At 50.4% G+C, this 17,796-nt stretch overlaps 8 protein-coding genes across 8 annotated transcripts; 3 read left to right on the plus strand and 5 right to left on the minus strand.

The window, feature by feature from the left end:
- Positions 1-121: 121 nt before the first annotated feature.
- Positions 122-1,975, minus strand: N7519_002319 (alkaline phosphatase; the record flags this gene model as incomplete). The annotated part of the gene is made up of 2 exons (XM_057289097.1): positions 122-402; positions 454-1,975. 2 exons carry the CDS (start codon positions 1,973-1,975, stop codon positions 122-124), a joined length of 1,803 nt encoding a protein of 600 aa, XP_057150299.1.
- A 348-nt stretch (positions 1,976-2,323) lies between these two features.
- N7519_002320 (Mth938-like domain-containing protein) lies at positions 2,324-3,186 on the minus strand (the record flags this gene model as incomplete). Its single annotated transcript, XM_057289098.1, has 2 exons — positions 2,324-2,526; positions 2,643-3,186. 2 exons carry the CDS (start codon positions 3,184-3,186, stop codon positions 2,324-2,326), a joined length of 747 nt encoding a protein of 248 aa, XP_057150300.1.
- A 722-nt stretch (positions 3,187-3,908) lies between these two features.
- On the minus strand, positions 3,909-6,803 carry hmt1 (putative vacuolar ABC heavy metal transporter (Hmt1); the record flags this gene model as incomplete). Its single annotated transcript, XM_057289099.1, has 4 exons — positions 3,909-5,178; positions 5,248-5,876; positions 5,917-6,402; positions 6,459-6,803. The coding sequence occupies 4 exons, from the start codon at positions 6,801-6,803 to the stop codon at positions 3,909-3,911; spliced, it is 2,730 nt and encodes a 909-aa protein (XP_057150301.1).
- Positions 6,804-8,256: 1,453 nt separating this feature from the next.
- N7519_002322 (WD repeat protein) lies at positions 8,257-11,003 on the plus strand (the record flags this gene model as incomplete). Its single annotated transcript, XM_057289100.1, has 2 exons — positions 8,257-8,606; positions 8,771-11,003. 2 exons carry the CDS (start codon positions 8,257-8,259, stop codon positions 11,001-11,003), a joined length of 2,583 nt encoding a protein of 860 aa, XP_057150302.1.
- Positions 11,004-11,076: 73 nt separating this feature from the next.
- Positions 11,077-12,504, plus strand: N7519_002323 (uncharacterized protein; the record flags this gene model as incomplete). Its single annotated transcript, XM_057289101.1, has 1 exon — positions 11,077-12,504. One exon carries the CDS (start codon positions 11,077-11,079, stop codon positions 12,502-12,504), a length of 1,428 nt encoding a protein of 475 aa, XP_057150303.1.
- Positions 12,505-12,777: 273 nt separating this feature from the next.
- N7519_002324 (uncharacterized protein) lies at positions 12,778-14,226 on the minus strand (the record flags this gene model as incomplete). Its single annotated transcript, XM_057289102.1, has 2 exons — positions 12,778-13,755; positions 13,816-14,226. 2 exons carry the CDS (start codon positions 14,224-14,226, stop codon positions 12,778-12,780), a joined length of 1,389 nt encoding a protein of 462 aa, XP_057150304.1.
- A 157-nt stretch (positions 14,227-14,383) lies between these two features.
- On the minus strand, positions 14,384-14,725 carry N7519_002325 (uncharacterized protein; the record flags this gene model as incomplete). The annotated part of the gene is made up of 1 exon (XM_057289103.1): positions 14,384-14,725. The coding sequence occupies one exon, from the start codon at positions 14,723-14,725 to the stop codon at positions 14,384-14,386; it is 342 nt and encodes a 113-aa protein (XP_057150305.1).
- Positions 14,726-14,938: 213 nt separating this feature from the next.
- Positions 14,939-16,836, plus strand: N7519_002326 (splicing factor cactin; the record flags this gene model as incomplete). Its single annotated transcript, XM_057289104.1, has 5 exons — positions 14,939-15,457; positions 15,519-15,983; positions 16,041-16,670; positions 16,731-16,763; positions 16,819-16,836. 5 exons carry the CDS (start codon positions 14,939-14,941, stop codon positions 16,834-16,836), a joined length of 1,665 nt encoding a protein of 554 aa, XP_057150306.1.
- Between the last annotated feature and the right edge of the window lie 960 nt (positions 16,837-17,796).

The raw sequence follows: 17,796 nt of genomic DNA on the forward strand, positions 1-17,796 counted from the left end.
TAAATGCGAGATTTCCAAGGTTGAATCGCGTATATGTATGATGACGAACCCCGAAATATTCACAGTGCTGCCTAATACAAAGAACCAACAGGATCGGCAAAATTCAAGTGTTGACTGTCGTTTAGTGGGCAGCACCACATCCACAATCATCAGGAGATCGCTTCCTGAAGTCTCCATGGTAAGTGTCTAGTCCCTCAGTATGGAAATTCAAGCCTAGACGATCACCCATCCAGTCGTATGATTGCAAGATTCCAGACTTGGTGTCCTGTAGCAACTTCGTGACGTTGTCGACATCCAGATCAAGATAGTCCGCAAGGAAGTCTCCTACGTCGGTGTTCTCGTTGTTGCCAACCAATGGCCAAGCACCCTTGGTGGAAGATGCGTAGATGTTCACGTCAACGGCTATAACGGAATTAGTATACTATCATAGGTCACTGCTGGAGACTATCTTACCAGAATGTCCATGAGTACTCCAGCCGACCTGAGCGCGGCGACTGATCATGTCCGTGAACACGTGTTCAGTAGCGACTTGCGGGTCCGGGTGGAGCAAGGCATCTACTTCATCATCTGTAGCATCATCGATGCCAAGCCCATCCTTAAGTGTCTTCCGGACCCAAGACTGTTTAGCCGAATCCTTGGCATCCTTACCCGGCCCAGAAAGGTATTCCTTGAGTCGAGCTGCAAGGTATTCACCAGAGTGGTTTGCCTTGTCCAGGACACCCGGAAGCCACAAATACTCGGGGTAGCTCTTGTGCAGCTGTCGTGCTGCGGCAAGACCACCGGTCTCGTGGTCGGATGTGCTCACAAGCACACCAGGAGTGGAGTCATTCTCTAGGAACTCTAGCGCAGCAGCAAAGGCCTTATCGTATGCCAGTACCTCGTGAACCTGAGCGGCAGGATCATTGCCATGGCCAGCATGGTCGATGCGAGAGCCCTCGATCATGATAAAGAATCCTTGCTCACTGTCCTCAGTGGCCTTACTCAAGGCCTTCAACGCAGTGCGAGTCATTTCCTCCAATGAGGGATAGGTATCGTTTTGAGTACGTCGATCAATCTCGTACGGGATATCCCCGCTAGCGAAGAGGCCTAGCAGCGGTAAAGTGGCATTATCGCCGCCCTTCAGGCTGTCAAAGCCCGCACGGTCATCGATATAGCCAAACCCATTCTGAGACGCAACCTTGACCAAGTCGTGATCATCACCACGGCAACTGCCATCCTGTGAGTTGGGTAAGAAATGGCAACGTCCACCGCCAAGCAGAAGATCTACTACCCGGCCGAGAGGGTGTTCTCCAATTTCTTGGGCGGCAATCAAATCTTCGTAGTTCCGCAAATTGGCGTGCGCGGCAAAGCATGCTGGAGTCGCATCCGTCAGGCGGGTGGTCACAACTAGGCCTGTCTTGTACCCCGCCAACGAAGCTGCCTCGAGCACAGTTCCACAAGGCGAGTGGTCGGGAAGCACTGAGATAGCAGAGTTGTAGCTCTTGCGACCGCACGAAAACGCCGTCGCTCCAGCCGCAGAGTCTGTCACCAAGCTAGAGCTTGACCGTGTTCGCGAAGTTCCGATGTAGTGCTTATCCAAGACAAGAATGTCGTCGAAGGGCAGGTCGTCTGTGTATTGCCGGAAGCTTCGAGTCAGCGAGAGACTAGTAGGCCCCATGCCGTCGGACACCATGAAGATCATGTTCCGCTTGCCCGTCGGCTTGCCTCCAGGGCCCCAGGTCGTATTTGACGAGTGATGGTTGTGAGGCTCCGCTGAGTTGTGTGGGTACATCACAGCCAGTACAATTACCAGAATCGTTGCAATAACGGCCCAGGAAAACGCTCCAATTTCCCGCCAGGAAGGCCAGGCTCGTCGTTTGTCTTCATGGTCCGTTCGCTCCCCAGTCAGAAGAGCGTAGTCCTCCTCTTCATTTCGGACTGAGGAGCCGTCATCGGAGGACAGACGGGGAGGTACGAGGGACTCTTCCCTCGCCATAGCTGGTGGAAAGACAGAATCAGAAAAGAGTGAAGACAGATGTGTAGAGGTCGACAACTTCGATTGCGACGTTCCAAGGTTGTGTTAGACTCAAGTGGACCCTTGGGGGCGGAGAAGGAGATAAGGATAAGATAACAGGGCTCACATGATACGTCACGTTCGTTCCTGCATCACAGCCCTAGGGGGGAGGTCGCGTGAGGTGTAACTATGCAATGTATAAAAACTACATCTACCATTCCGTACGACCGGGGAATGTAAGGAGCAGAATTGTTTCATTTTGAATCGGCCTAAGCCATATACTTAAACCATCTATATAGTACATGCCATACTCAAGATAACTCAAAACCCTTAGAGAGGCCTAGCCTTCCACCCAATAGGAATCATGGCAGCAGCAATCTCATTTACACCGCGCTCCGTAGCAAGCAGATTGAACTGCGCGGCCGCATTCCGGGTATCGAGGATATCCACCCGAATGCCCAACGAGTTGATGTGACGCTTAGTCTCGGGCGAGAGCGGGAACATCGTGCCACCAACACCCAGAATGAGCATATCTGTTGGTTGAACTGTTAGAAAATCGAAGAACAATTTTGTGGTCAAGCTTAAGTATGTCATATTCGTAGGTGAAAGCACATATCCGGGATCACAAAAAAAAAAAAACAAGACATACCAGGCTTTGGCCAGACAAGATTCAACAACCCCCAAACCGACTCATCAAGTTCAAACTGCCCTTTGGAATTCAGCATAGCATCCTTAGCAACATTATCGTTCTCTGCGCCCTCGACAGCCTTCCACGGCCGCCACGCAAATGCCTCACCGCCGACCAACAACAGCCCATTGCCATCGGTGAGCTTGACACCATTGTTGAGATGGAATCCAGAATCAAGGCATGCGTCAATGGCCGTCGTCGGCGCGGGGATGTTGCCCAGCACGTTCAACGAATCGAAGTTGGTCTGGGTGTCCTCTTTGGACTCCGGGCCGCGGTCGCGGCTGACGGGTTTGTGCGCATGCGAGCGAGGAATCATGCGGGCTGGTCGGACTGGTGAGCTATAATTCCGGCGTGTTGAGGGTATTCCGGTGCTAGGGTTTGAGACGAGGCATGGCGCTGCGGTTGCTGATGGGATCTGGCAAAATCGAGTCAAGTTCGAGGTGGGACGGGTGTTGACTAGGGAGGTGCGCAAGACGCGCAGGAGTTGCGGCGATGGTGAATGCATTGATGCGATATGTTCGATGGAGCTAGTGGTTCCGTTTGCTTCTGTATTATGTAGCCTAGTAGTGATGTAGTGGCTCGGATAGTGGTTAGTGTCACGTGAAGTAAGGCTTTCTCCGGGGTCTTGGCTAAGAGAGCTAGCGGCAAACCTGGCCCTAGATATCGACACGCACTAATGTTCTTTACATGAGGCTAATCATGTCACGCACTAACACATAGCAAGTATATAGAAATAAGAACGATTGGGCATTCTATGAAAACCGACAGTGGCTCTGTATAGAGTGAGCATGGACTAGAGTGGAAACCCTGGTGTATCAGATATAAATACAGGCAACAAGTAACTAGCTATTGTGCACGTTAATTGAATTCTTCTTGTATTAATATTGGGCCTATCGATTAATCTATTTTGATTTTGCAGGAGTCCCAACCCTGACTCTTTGCGCCTGGATTCATATGGAACAAAGACAAGAGAGACGATAACATCGTACGCGTCGTAAACCCAAAACGCCAACGAAAAAAAAGCAGAGATGAAAAGGAAGACGATACCTGGAGAACGAACCGAAAAACGACAAATAAGCAGAGAAAAAAGACTGTCACCCCTCGAGATGAGACACCAAACTTCATATCACGCTGCCTTCGATCAGTACTGCCTCTGGGTGCTTTCTTGTTATGGAAAAACGTATGGACATGTTGAAAGTTAAACAAGAGTCATTCCCTGTCCCTATTTTAGCGGATCAGGCCTTGCTGATTTAGTTGCTTTGGCGACCGAACATGGTTGCGGTCTTCATCCGATTGACTAGAGCTGTCATCACTTGTGGTTGCAGTGCGGATTCGCTCGGCTAGGACCTGAGCTTCTGCCATAGCCTTTTGGGCGCGGATCTGCTTACGCCACATGCTGTAGTATCGACCCTTCATAGCCAAAAGCTCTTCATGGGTGCCGCTTTCGGCCACTTGGCCTTCTGACAAGACCAAGATGCGGTCCGCGGTAGTGATGGTGCTGAGACGATGAGCAATCACCAGCATGGTGCGACCCTGTGAAAGAGTAGAGAGCGCCCTCTGGATATGCTCCTCGGTATCTGTGTCTAGAGCTGCAGTTGCCTCATCTAAGAGAATGATGCGAGGGTTCTTAATGATGGTGCGAGCGATAGCCACACGTTGCTTCTCGCCACCGCTAAGCCGTAGGCCACGCTCTCCAACCTTGGTGTTGTAGCCATCGGGGAAAGCAAGAATCTTGTCGTGAATGCTGGCGGCGCGGCAAGCCTCGTAAACATCTTCATCGGAAGCGTCCTGATTGGCGTACTTCAAGTTGTACATCAAAGTCTCGTTGAAAAGTACAGTATCCTGAGGCACCACACCAATATGTTGACGGACTGAATCGATCGTGACATCCTGTACATCATGTCCATCGATACAGATACGTCCATTACCCGAGTTGTAGAACCTGAACAAGAGGCGGAAGACGGTGGACTTGCCTCCGCCAGACTCACCAACCAATGCGGTGGTGGTTCCCGGCTTGCAGTGGAAGGTAAGGCCGTTCAACGCGGGCTTGCGCGAATCGTAAGCAAACTCAACATCCTCGAACTTGATGTCACCGTTGCACATGGCCAAAGGTGTGGCACGGGGACTATCGACCACAGTTGGCTGCTCACGGAACAATTCTAGCAGGCGTTCGGCATTGATTAATGCAGATTGGATAGATCGATAGAACGTGCCAAAGAAATTGAGCGGGCCTTGGAGTTGGACCATATACGCCAGTAGAGACACGAACTTGCCTACAGGGCGCTGACCAATAGCAACCTGGTATGCACAAATGAAGCACATTACCAATAATCCCATCATAAATACGGTGTTTTGACAGGTGTTCAGCAGTGTTAGAGAGAACAGCACGTGGTATTCGGCCTTCTGGAAGTCACGGACGGCGCCCCGGTACCGGTTGAATTCGTACTGTTCGGCGTTGAAGTATTTCACTGTCTCATATGAGACCATGGAGTCGTTCCTAGAAGGAGCATAAATTAGTCCCACGCATATCTCGGATGAATAATGAATAGCCATGTTCCGAACTTACTTGACAGCATCTTCTTGTCGTGAGGCATTGACCATCTGTCTTCTGATCTCGGCTCTCCATTGGGCCATGCGGATAGTGACATAGAGGTAACCAAAGGTGGAAATTCCGACAGCTAGAGCATAGTAGACATCGAAGGAGACCAAGAAGAACACAACCGCAATCACAAGATCAACAAGCATTGGCACAACCTGAAAGGTGACCTGCTCAAGGAAAGTATTGATCGAACTGCCCTTGCTCAGGGCGGACAAGACTTCTCCGGTCTTTTTTCCGAGATGGAAGTCTAAGCTGAGACTATGGACATGTTCGAATGCCGCGGTGGAGAGCTCCATGTAAGAATACTGGCTCACAGGGATCCAGAGGCTAGAACGCAGAGAGCTGAGCAAGCCCTGGCTGCCCTGCAACCATCGATACACCACATACAAACAAATCTGAATCCATGGCACTTGGAAGTCATCACTCTCACTACTCTTCGTGAGAGAACCTGTAATGAGTTCGATTTGGTGAGGCACCAAGACGTTGACGACTCGCTGGCATATGAGGAGTCCAAAACAAAAGGTGACAATTAATTGCAGGCGGCGAGACTTAGACGGCCACAGGTATGGGAAAAAGAGCGAGTAGCCGCTCAGGTACTCCCACCAGCTAGTGGAAGGAAGAGTCGTCGGAACGCACCCATGGATCGGTAGGTTTGGAAGTTTCGGGGTGGGGAGCTCCGTTCGTCGAGCCATATGAATGGCCATTGGCTTTCCCGTGTCCATTCCCATTGCCGTTTTCTGCACCACCGGAATCCAAAAGTCCCGTAGCTTCTGTGGCTCCATTCGCCCGTTGGCTTGCCTTCGCGTGGCTCTTCATGCTAAACGATTGGCAGGCGTAGAGAAGCACCAGAGCAAACAAAATAAGGATGCGTATACTGTTTGATCCCACTTCCAGGGACTCCCACAATGTAATGCTCCTGCGGACCCGACCTCCTTCTGGGTCTCCAACAATTGGCTCGTGGTGAACCGAGGTGTAGATTGAGAGGGAGGTGCTAACAATAATCAATTCGATCGGGATGGCAACCGACCAACAGACAAATTGGGCGAGAGTAGGCGAGGGAGATGTGTCTAGCATTGCCATGAGCAGCACTGAGTAGACGAAGAAGGAGCCGACGACGTAAACCTGTGATAAGTGTCAACGGCTGTCGAGAGACACCAAACCATTCGAGTAGAACGTACCACAAAGGACTGCCCTCGCCACCAGTTCTCTGACCTGGCCACCATCACATGTATGATATAGATAGTTGCATCCACAAGGAAGGTCAAGATAACGGCCGCGGAGAGCAAATTGAAAACTCGTTTAACGTTCCGCGAGAACTCCTGGGATCTGTAGGCGGGCGTACTTCGAGTTCGCTGAGGGAGTGGTCGCCCTCCAGGGCCAAAGTATTGAGCTTCATGCTTGCCAGCTTTCTTCGCAGCGATGGTAGTATTAGCCACGAAGGCCAGGACAAAGAGGATAAGAAGAAAGATTGGATAAGAGGTGCGCAAGTATTCCAGCAGCTCAAGGGCTGCATGGGGATCCATTGCCCACTAAATATCCCAGAAATGAGTGTCTCAAACAAAGTCCATGACAAAGTCCTCCCTCGAAAGAAAGGTGAAGAAAGGGAGGCCGGGTTCGGATCGGAAAGGACTGGACGGGTATGGCGAAAGATCGACGCGAGGAATGGGGGAACTCCAAGAAGGGGTTTGGAGAAACAATAGATTTTCCACGTGGAAATTTTTAGAAGTAAATTAAAGATGAAGCAGAAGCAAACATAAGAAAAGAAAGAAAGAAAAAAATATATGTTAATTTTTTTTCCCTTATTATTTCCCTTGTTCTTTTTTTTTTCCTCCTACTGTTTTTTCTTCTTTTTCGCCTTCTTCCTTAAGGTTTCTCTTGACTCAAAAAGAAAGGGTCCACGGGTAACTCGTTGAGGCCAAGTATAAAAAGTGGCAAAGAAAAGGGTTTAAATATAAAGAATATCTAGAACATAAAATGCCTGGAATGACGGTGTGGATTGCAGGTTGCTGCAGCTAAAAAAATAAAAATGGGGCAACTGGGTATAACTCCCCCGAGCTTCCGAGGGTCTCTTTTATATCTATATCTTCTTTCTCCAAGTTCTCTTTTAGGACTTTGTTTGTCTACGAGTTTTATAAAATCCATATATAAATTTAATTAATCTGAAGTCTTTCATGCCCAATGGTCGAAGTTCAAATCGTCCTAGAGTAAAAACAGGGGGGGGGGTAGTAAATGGGATCGTCGATCGATAGATCGAGAACAATCCGCGCATATAATGACTTCACCAAACTGCCAAGATAAATTAAAAAAATTGAATTTATTATGAATGATGGGATCATCTGAACGCTCTGTCAAATCTAAATTCTTCTTCTTTTTCTCCGTGTGTGACCTTCAGCTTGGATTGGTTTGTCTGAACTTGTTGATGTATGTGATTAGCTGAATGTCTCACATTTTTTGCCTCTTGCTTAGTATCTTTTAGTCACTTTCGGGCGCAGTTCAATATGGATTGGCCACTGATCATAGTACTCTTCGTATACCTAATGTATGTATATTTTGTATGTTGTATGTCATCTACAACATATGAAGATCTATCTAGGTATGAATATGGATATATCTTCCCCATGTGTTTCGTGTCTCACGTCCCGAAGCCCCGGTCGAGGTAAGACAACTCAGACATTCTTCCATTCCTTTATAGATAGTACTATATATGTAGGTATTTTGGTCTTTGGACACGTTACCCTCGGAGAAAAATACATAAGATCATATTCCAATCTGATCTCTCTCATGTGTTGTCTTCTAGACCGCTCTTAACATGTGTTCAGGCCCGATGGCCTTCAAAGGGTAAAAGGTAAGGTGCATTTGAGAAATACATACGGAGTAGATGAGAGAAGGAAAAAAAAAGTAGGAAGTACAACTACCTGACTAGTGCCCTATATGTGAGGCATAACAACCTAGTGATACTATATCGTACATATTAAAATGGTCAATCTTCAATGTCAGATAACAGTAAGGCTTAGATCGTCCCGAAGTCGGTGCCTCAGGGATATTTCCCTCACCGCTTGCATTTCGGTGATCTCCAACTCTCCGCATCTTTCTCACTCCAATTCGGTGGTCGTGTGCCACAATGGAGACCTGGCTGTAAACGATGTCGGACCTCTCAGGTTCGCGATCTACGATCCCTCCCCTCCTCCACCTCCGCCACAGAAGTACTCCAATCGCGCCGCAAATGCCCTTGCTAGATTCGCCCAACCTTTCTTCTCGGGCTCGAGACCACCTAGTCCCCAAAGCAGTCGTGTGGATGGTCCCCGGTCGATCAGATCCAAATCACTGTAAGTGTTGCATTCTCACACCGCTCTGATACCCCTACTTCCCTGCTTGGCCCTTTGTTTTCACGGATGCACCACCCCCGCCATTTGGTCATCGGAGCGAGTATGATCGGGGAATTGCATTTGAGCCAATAGAATCTTCTGTTTTCTAATATGATTCTGTAAAGACCAGGAGAACCGCAGACTGTGACCCACAAAACAGGCATCGCAATCACGGCTTTGGACATTTCGCCTGAGCGGACACATGCGGTTATTGCAGGCAAGGAGATTCTCAAAACCATCCAGGTCTCGCCCGACCGCTCGTCAGAGGAATTCAATATCCGCAATGCAGTCATTAGCTATGCATCTACCCACCATGATGCGGGCGTTTCGATGCCACACAAGGACCAATTGAATGTGAAGGACGTAAAATGGTCACATGGTAACTATGACCGGATAATCGCAACTGCAGTCGCGAATGGTCGGATTGTGGTTTACGACCTACAGCGGCCCGGCCTCCAATTATGTCGATTCCATGGTCACAACCGCCAGGTGCACAGGCTTGCCTTCAACCCTCATCTTCCTTCTTGGCTCCTCTCTGGCAGTCAAGATGGCACAATTCGGATGTGGGATCTGCGAGCCGCCTCTGCGAATCGGGGAACTTCCACGTGCGGTAGCAAACATTCGTATCAGGGCAATAGCGATGCCATCCGAGACGTCCGGTGGTCTCCTAACGATGGAGTCATATTTGCAACTGCTTCAGACAGCGGTGCGATCCAGATGTGGGATTATCGGAAGGTCAACGCCCCATTGATGAGAATTGCCGCTCATGATCGCCCATGCTTCGCAGTGGACTGGCACCCAGATGGAAAGCACATTGTCAGTGGTGGCACGGATCGCCAGGTGAAGGTCTGGGACTTTTCTTCATCTGCAGAGCGACGGCAGAAACCTGCATTCCAATTCCGAACGCCCCAGTCGGTCACAAATGTGCGATGGAGGCCTCCTTCTTGGGTTGGTCAGTCTCCTGCCTCGGGGGAATGGCAATCGTCTCAAGTTGTCACGTCCTACGACAAAGAAGATCCACGCGTTCACCTTTGGGATCTCCGTCGCCCGCACATTCCATTCCGTGAGTTCGATCGGTACGATGCACCCGCCTCGGATCTGCTCTGGCGCTCCAAGGATCTCTTGTGGACGGTCGGCGAGACCGGGGCCTTTACCCAGACCGATGTTCGGTATGCGCCAACTGTGATCAATCGCCGACCGATGTGCTCCGTGGCCTGGAGTCCCGATGGCGAGTTTGTTGCGTTCAGTCAACAAAGGCCCAGGCGACGTCCTCTGGGAGTCAATGCCGCTGAATTTCTACGGCCCGAAGAAGACGAGGACAGCACCGGTGAGAGATCACTGAGTCAAAGCCCCGCAGATGATATCTTCGATGAAGCTGTTTTGGCCACTTCCCTTCGGAATCGGCATATCAAATCGGCGGCGATTCGACCATCCAAATCCTTGGGCAGTACTCCACCCGGGGCAGTGGATTTCATACCTGTGCTCCCTCTAGAACAAGCATTAGCCAAACTCGCAACCCCAACGCCTAGCCAGGTGGGGATCATTACAAGTATTCCGGGTGCTACAAACGACCCAGCAGTCTTCCGGTATTTGGCAAGCCACTATGCACCGTTGATGAATGAGCACAGTGATCATAGAACGCAGACCGACGTGCTGAACTCTTTGATCGAGTCACTGGACCATAACGCTGAATGTGCAGATGAGGTGTCCCTGGCTAGACTGGCCCAGACTTGGAGAATTGTCAAATTCGCTATTCTTCAAGAACTCGAACGTAGAGCCAGAGATCATCCAACAAAAGGTGGTCAGAGAGACAGGTCATCCAAGGATGGAGGCTTGATAGACAGGCCGCGACCCGATGATGGTCGACAAGACAGAGTCAAAAGTCGGTTGTTCAAAGGGGTCATGGAAGCGGTCCCGGAAGCTGAGAGCTCGTCGAATATGACCACCCCTCTTGCGCGACCATTGCCCGACTCCCCGAAAGACTCGTGGTCGAGCACTGATTCCCAAATCCCCTCATTGGGCGATGGGGCGATCGACATTGACCCTCTTCCGCCATCAGTCTTGAGTGATCATAATGGCTGGGGGATGTCAGACCGTATACCCTTGCCGCGTGGACGACAATCATCAACCGATGATGCTGATTCATCGAAATATCTATGGGACCCCATGCAAGAAGACTTGGACATAGAGCAACGGTCTGCGCCTCGGGCAATTACTGGCAAAGCAGATTGGCGTCGTCGTGGTCATGCAGACTCCCCTCAGGAAAATTCCGAGGATGATTATGACCAGGAACTGGAGGATAAGCGTGCAGCGATCCGTGACTACAAGCAATTCCCCAAAGAAACCATTGACTCTTGAATCGCCAATGGAATCTAATCGGCCTCCTCGTACCGACCGCTATAGTCGACATGATTCGTCGGAGAGTTTTCCCATGTTCTCTACATCCACTGATAGTTCGCACCCCTCCAAGTCTATTGGTGCGTCGTTCTCGTCTACTGGACAATTTGAGGCATCCAAATCTCTGGATGCTGGTCAGTCTGCGGCAGCGCTGAGGAGAGGATCGCTTCTCGCTTCTACACGTGAGGAGTCTGAGGATGAGCTCTTTAACCAAGTCATCTCAGAGACTGATCAACTTCATTTGGAGCGCCCGTCGAGCCCTCCCCCTTTGATCACAGAATCAACCCCCCTTGAAAGACAGCAATCTTTCCCACCAGATGATACACCCTACCCCGACACCATGCCATGTTCAATAGGCGGTACCTCCCGAGTCCAGATCCCACTCACGCCAGACGGAACAGACTTGAAACCATGGGGTATTGAAGCGATTCTGAAAGAATCAGTTCGATATTACCACAGCAGCAGTAGCTTAGTCGACATCCAGGCTGCGGCCCATCTTCTCCACAAGCTGCACGTTCTTTTTCGGGACTGCGAACAAGTTCTGCCATATGAAGAATGCGAAACGGTCTTCAAAACCTACAATGAGCACCTTATTCGGCACTCGATGGACCTCGAGGCAGCAGAGCTCCGCTTATTTTGTGTATCAACATATCCTGCCGTCTACGAATACGCTCAGACAGATTCATTCATCAACGTCTACTGTTACACGTGTCAGCGACCCTTTGAAAATCCCACCCAAGATAACAGCCGCTGCTATCGCTGCAGCACACCTCAAGCACCATGTTCTATTTGCATGAGCCTTGATCCACCTCCAGAATGGGTTTCAGAGCAGCAAACCCGATTACTCACTTCATATACCGTCACGAGTCCCGACCCAGACTCCGAAACCACGTCAAACCATTCGGCACAATCCTCAGTTCCCACTGAACCCGTCCCAGCGTCCGAGATCGAGACTCTCGGGCCCTTCACTGTACCTCGGCCCAAAGGCTCTGCTCTCTGGACGTGGTGCCAAGGTTGCGGCCACGGCGGCCATCTAGCCTGCATCACAACCTGGCTCGTCGACATCTCAACCAGTGAAGGTGGGTGTGCCACAGCCGGCTGCTCGCATGACTGTGGGCCTGGCCCACGTCGCGAACTAAACCGCCAAGCCCTGCAGGCGGAATCCAAGCGTCGTGACTCTGCTAGTCGCTCCGCAGGTGTCGGGCTCGTCAAGCGTGATCCCTGGACCAAGGGTGAAAGCAAGGCCGTCGAAAAAGTCCGCGGCATGTTGGGCGTTGCTGGCGTTGCCGCTGCCACCGGTGGCAGCGGTGCTGGCCCGGTCACTTCGACAAACAATACTTCTTCTCCAACGCCGGTTTCGCCCGGCGCTATGTCGCCTAAGAGGGTGCGGCTTGTTACCCCGAACGAGCAAGAGAAGGAAAGTGCTTCCTCGGCTCGCACGGGTCCTCCTTCGAGGGACTGAGCTTGAACCTTGGGTAACGTTCCATATGTACTACTATTAGCGCGTGTTTTTACTCGTGCGTCTTCTCTTCCTTTCTTGTCTTCTACTTCTATTTGATTCCCCAATCGCGATGCTTTCAATGAATCAATCTACGGATTAAACACATGCCTATCGTGTACAGTCTTCAAGTGTATTTCTCCATCGTCACGTACTACATGTAGATAGAATGTGCTGTATACACACACATAGGACTCGAACGCATTTTTAAAGCATAAAACCCCCGCTCCCCTTCATCTAGAACCTCCGCTTCTTCTTTGCAGGAGCTTTGCTCTTAGCCTCAATCGACCTCTTCAGTTCCTCACGCTTCCGATCAGCGCGCTGGTCTTCGGTCTCCGGCTCTGCAGGTGGAGCAGGAGGGATCTTCTGCGCTGCTGATGTGGGCAATGGAGACTCCTCCCTTTTAATAGCTTGTCGGTCAGCCTTCAGTTTAGCAGATGCAGCTTTCTCGGGTGACATCGCCACCGTGTCAGATGTAGGTAGTGGAGACTTGTCTCGACCTGCTTCGGAGGCTTTGGCTTTAGCTTTGCCGCCTATCATGCCAAGTTTCCCCGGACGTTTAGCTTTGGCTGCTGCTGGTGCTGGTGTCGATGATGTAGGAGCATGGTCTTCGCTAATTCTTTCTTCCTCTGGAGAGTCGGGGGCTTGTGCTGGCGGGGAAGGGGCTGGCGAAGGCGAGGGCTCTTTTGCTTGCTTTTTCTTGCCGCCTATAACTCCCAAGCCGCCCTTTGGCCTTTTCGGTGCCTCTCGAACTTGCGCTGGGGGAGAAGGGGCAGGTGAGGGTGATGGCGATGGTCGGCGCTCTGTTTCTTTCTTGCTCTTGCCGCCAATCTTACCCAATCCACCTTTTGGTACTTTTGGTGCCTCCTGGACTTGCGCTGGAGGAGAAGGGGCTGGAGAGGAAGATGGCGAGGGCCGCTCTATTTCTTTCTTGGTCTTGCCGCCAATTTTACCCAATCCACCCTTCGGTACTTTCGGCGCCTCTCGAGCTTTCGTCTGCGGTGCGGCGGGCTCTGGCAATCTTGAAACACTGGGAATGCGTCGTCTTTGACGCGGTGGTGGTTCAAGATCGGAGTCAGAGTCTGATGCTGTGGCTTCATCTTCCTCTGAAGGCAATACTGGCGGAACAGGACTTTTCTTCCTGGGTATTTGCTTGGGTGGCGATATCTTGCCTTTGTCGTGTCGAGATTTTAGTCTGGGAGGAGTTTCTTGTCGCTAGATGAACGGGGTTAAACTATACTTATTATTTGTGATTGGGAATAAGTCGTAGCATACCTGGAACTCATCGGCCTCGCTGCTTGTCATTGAGTCCCCTCCTTCGTCGATGTGCTTGGTATCAATTGGCTCTTTTCTGTCTTCGTCGCGGGATATTTCCTCTTCGATGGGAGAAGCTTCTCTGGCGCTAAATTCAGAGCGCCTCGGAAGTTGATACCACCACTCACCCTGGGAACGGGTGAAGGTATCTAAATCATGAGAATCACCGAATTCTGAGATCTCCTGGAGTAAATTGGTAGCTAGCCCTGTCCCATCTGATACTCCTGTCTCAGCAAGCCAGGTCTGTTCCTCAAACGGCGCAATACCCTTGACAAATTTAGCAGCCTCGGACCGCGTGATAGCCTTGCGAGACGTGCGCGATCCTGCCGCACTAGGAAACACAGACCCTAGGTCAACGCCGATTGTTTCCATTTTGTCAAACAACTTGCCAAGTACATAGTCTTTCTGTTTGATTTGGTTCAAGAGTAAACGTTGGCGGGACTCCCATTCCGCTTCCTCTCTCAGTAGCGGAATTAATAGATTAATGGTCAATGACGACAGGGGTTCCTTTGATAACTTCAAAGACCACTTAAGAGGCTTCAGCGGGGGAGGGCAGCGTGGCTGTTATGGTGATTTCAAGGGAGTCGGTTTGCGTTCCACTGCTTAGGATTGCGCTTTCATTGCCCTTTTGTAGAGCTTCTCCGATTTTCTCCAGGAGCACATCGAGCTGTTCTGGGTCCTCCCCAGGATCGATCGTTGTGGCATCTTCCTCTGCTCTCTTGGCGATAGCTTTACGGGGCAGACGCTCTGACCAGATATAGGTGAGATCTGTTATGTGGATTTCATAGCCTTGTCGGGACCAGGTATACTGGAAGAGCAAAGGAGGTAATCCCTTCTGGGATAAATGAAGACGCTGCCATCTTGAAGGCATGGCTTGAGTGACTTGTTGATTTACAATGCGGGAGTTGTGAAAGTCGTCCATATTCATGGATAGCTGCCTGGATGATAAGGGAAGGTTTGCCGCCCGCTAGACTTTCCGCTGATCTCCCGAACTTCTAACTTCGCCTTCGACATCCAAATTACATACGTTCGGGCCACTTACGCTCTAGTCCTTACTCCTCGTTATATTCATACAGTTTTTACGATGTCTGCGCGATACCCAGACCGGCCAGACACAAAGCGCAGCAGGTCGCGGTCGCCATCCTCGTGGCGGCAGCCCCAGAAACAGCCTCGTCGGGACGACAGAGAATGGCGCGACAGACAAGACTCGGATCGCAGATGGAACAATGAGAGATCGGGCCCTTCGCAGCAGTCTCGCAACATGCGCGATCAAGTCCGGCTCAACCTGATTCAGGAAGACCAGCAAGAGCGCGAGTGGGTCGCGCAGGAGGATTTGTTCGTGCTCAAGCAGGCCAAAAAGAAGGCAGAGATTCGAGTCAAGGAAGGGCGCGCAAAGCCTATCGACTGGCTGACGGTTACTCTCCGCATCATCGATCCTACGCGTGATCCCTTGGATGACGAGATAGCAGACTCCGATCTGGATGTCGTGGACCCGGACGGTGTATTTGAGGGACTATCGCAGACGCAACTACGAGACTTGGAGAAGGATATTGATACATTTGTTAACCTGGAGACAAACGCGAAGAACCGTGAATTCTGGCAGGTAATGTTCCCCCTCTCTGCTATCTACTGAACTCGCCTGTTGACCACCGTCCATCCTACAGACTATGAAAGTCATCTGCCGAGATCGTCAAAAGACCGTTACACCCGAGGGTCGTGCATTGAATTCTGTGGCTGCCGATATCAACAAACTACTAAGCCCGAAATCCTACGAGCAGCTTCAAAACCTCGAAGTACAAGTGAAGCGCAAGTTGAACTCGAACGAACCGATCGATACAGATTACTGGGAAGAGCTGCTGCGCAGTCTGACTGTGTGGAAGGCCAGGGCGAGTCTGAAAAATGTTTATCAAGCTATTATTGATGAGCGTGTTCGCGACCTGAGGAGGCAGCAAAGACAGGAAGCTGAATCAATCCGGGAAAAACTAGCGCCTCTTGCTCCCGTGGTCATTGCAGGTGAAACAACAAGTCATGCCGAGTTTGAAGGCCTGGATCCAGATCCATTGCTCCAGGTTCGACCGGAGGACAAAAGCTTGGAAATCATGGACGAGTCCGCATTCCTTAACCAAGTGGTAGGTCTTTGAGCTTCCCCTCATTTATCACAGACCACATGCTAATCAACCGCACAGGCACGTGAACGACAGAAAATTCTGCGTATGGGCTTTGTCCCACTACGGCACCGTACTGCAGAGAAGTCCTCCGCAGTAGTGTCAAAACCGACATCTACCAATGCCCCCGCGGCCTCTGCATCCACACGGTTCTCGTCCATCCCGAACGAGGACTTCTCGCAAGCGACCAAAGCACTATATGAAAGGGAGCTCGCCAAGGGTGTCAGCGAGAATGAGGAAATATTCACGGGCGAAGAGGCCGTGAGCACGAGCTCGCAACCTCAATGGGCCGGTAAGCATCGGCCTCGAAAGCCGCGTTACTTCAACCGAGTCCAAATGGGTTACGAATGGAACAAATACAATCAAACCCATTACGACCATGACAACCCGCCACCCAAGGTTGTACAAGGTTACAAATTTAACATCTTCTACCCCGACTTGATCGACAAGACCAAGGCCCCAACTTACCGGATTGAGCGTGAGAACGGCCGCAAGCGTGGCGAGTCATCCGCCGAAGCAGGTGAAGAAGACACCTGTCTCATTCGGTTCATGGCTGGACCCCCGTATGAAGACCTGGCGTTCCGAATCGTCGACAAAGAATGGGATTATAGTGCCAAACGAGAGAGGGGGTTCAAGAGTACATTTGACAAGGTATGCCGTACTACCAAATGATCCATCCATGGATGTTTCTCAACTGACGTAATCCTTTAGGGAATTCTTCAACTTCATTTCCAGTTCAAACGGGTAAGTCGCTTTCTTTTCTTGGTTTTACGAAGATAATACTAACAGATTGTCTCAGATCTATTACCGGAAGTAACACATGCGCAACCAACGATTTCCACATGGGCGCCATATCGGGATGGAGAGAGTTGATTATGTATGCAGGGAGATGTTCGGGGGGGTGTATTTTCCAGTGACTTGATACCCAGTGAATCAGATTAGACTTGGATTGATTGGACTGGAAACATTTCCCCCATTGCCCCCCAAGGTTTTCGCATAATAAGCCGGACTTGATATCTGGAGATATCCGATGCTTGATCCAACCGCTTCCTAAATTCTACCCTTGTCACCTTTTTCTTTTCCACCATGATAATATTTTAGGGGGTGGAAGCCAAATCCATCCCATTCGCCTTGGCCATGGCTAGCGTACAGACACTATCTGCCTCTTTTTCTTTTTCTTTTCTTTTTTCTTTTATTTTTCTGTTACCAGGGTCCTTGCAACACGGGGGACGTTGGGAATATCCTTTTGGTGACACTATCCCGGCCTGCAGGAGCAGGACGATGTATTCCCGACTTCCGGCTGGTTGGATGCAGGCTATGGGGGGAAAAAAAGAAACAATTGGACTAGACAAAAGGTAGAATACGGCACTATTTCGCAGTTAGCTTCCAGAAGGCCCGGAATGAAGCCGGTGTAGGTGAATGGCAACTTTTTACCCTGCAGGTTCCCATTTGACCATTTGACTATTTGACCCTTTGACCATACCCTTCTGGCTCTAGCAGGAGTCCATTCGTCCTAGTCGCATGTAGCATGTAGCCTGTAGCACCAGATCCAGCCACTTTGACCTACCAGTGACCATTGTCTGTACTATGAATCTCCGTTGCACGACCTGGGCATCTAAAGGCGTTTTTCGAAATACGGAGTAGACCTTTCATACCAAGAAAAAGGAAAAATAATAATATCCCTTAGGTCCAGACCGTCTTTTGTTCAAAATGCATGAGGTTATTTGCAGAGAAAAGAAAGAATATGATGCGTTGGCATTGAATTATACAGCTCCAA

The sequence above is a fragment of the Penicillium mononematosum genome, assembly GCF_028829835.1.
Source record: "Penicillium mononematosum strain IBT 11891 chromosome Unknown utg000002l:1.0-8112719.0:1.0-8118358.0, whole genome shotgun sequence".
Taxonomy (NCBI): domain Eukaryota; kingdom Fungi; phylum Ascomycota; class Eurotiomycetes; order Eurotiales; family Aspergillaceae; genus Penicillium; species Penicillium mononematosum.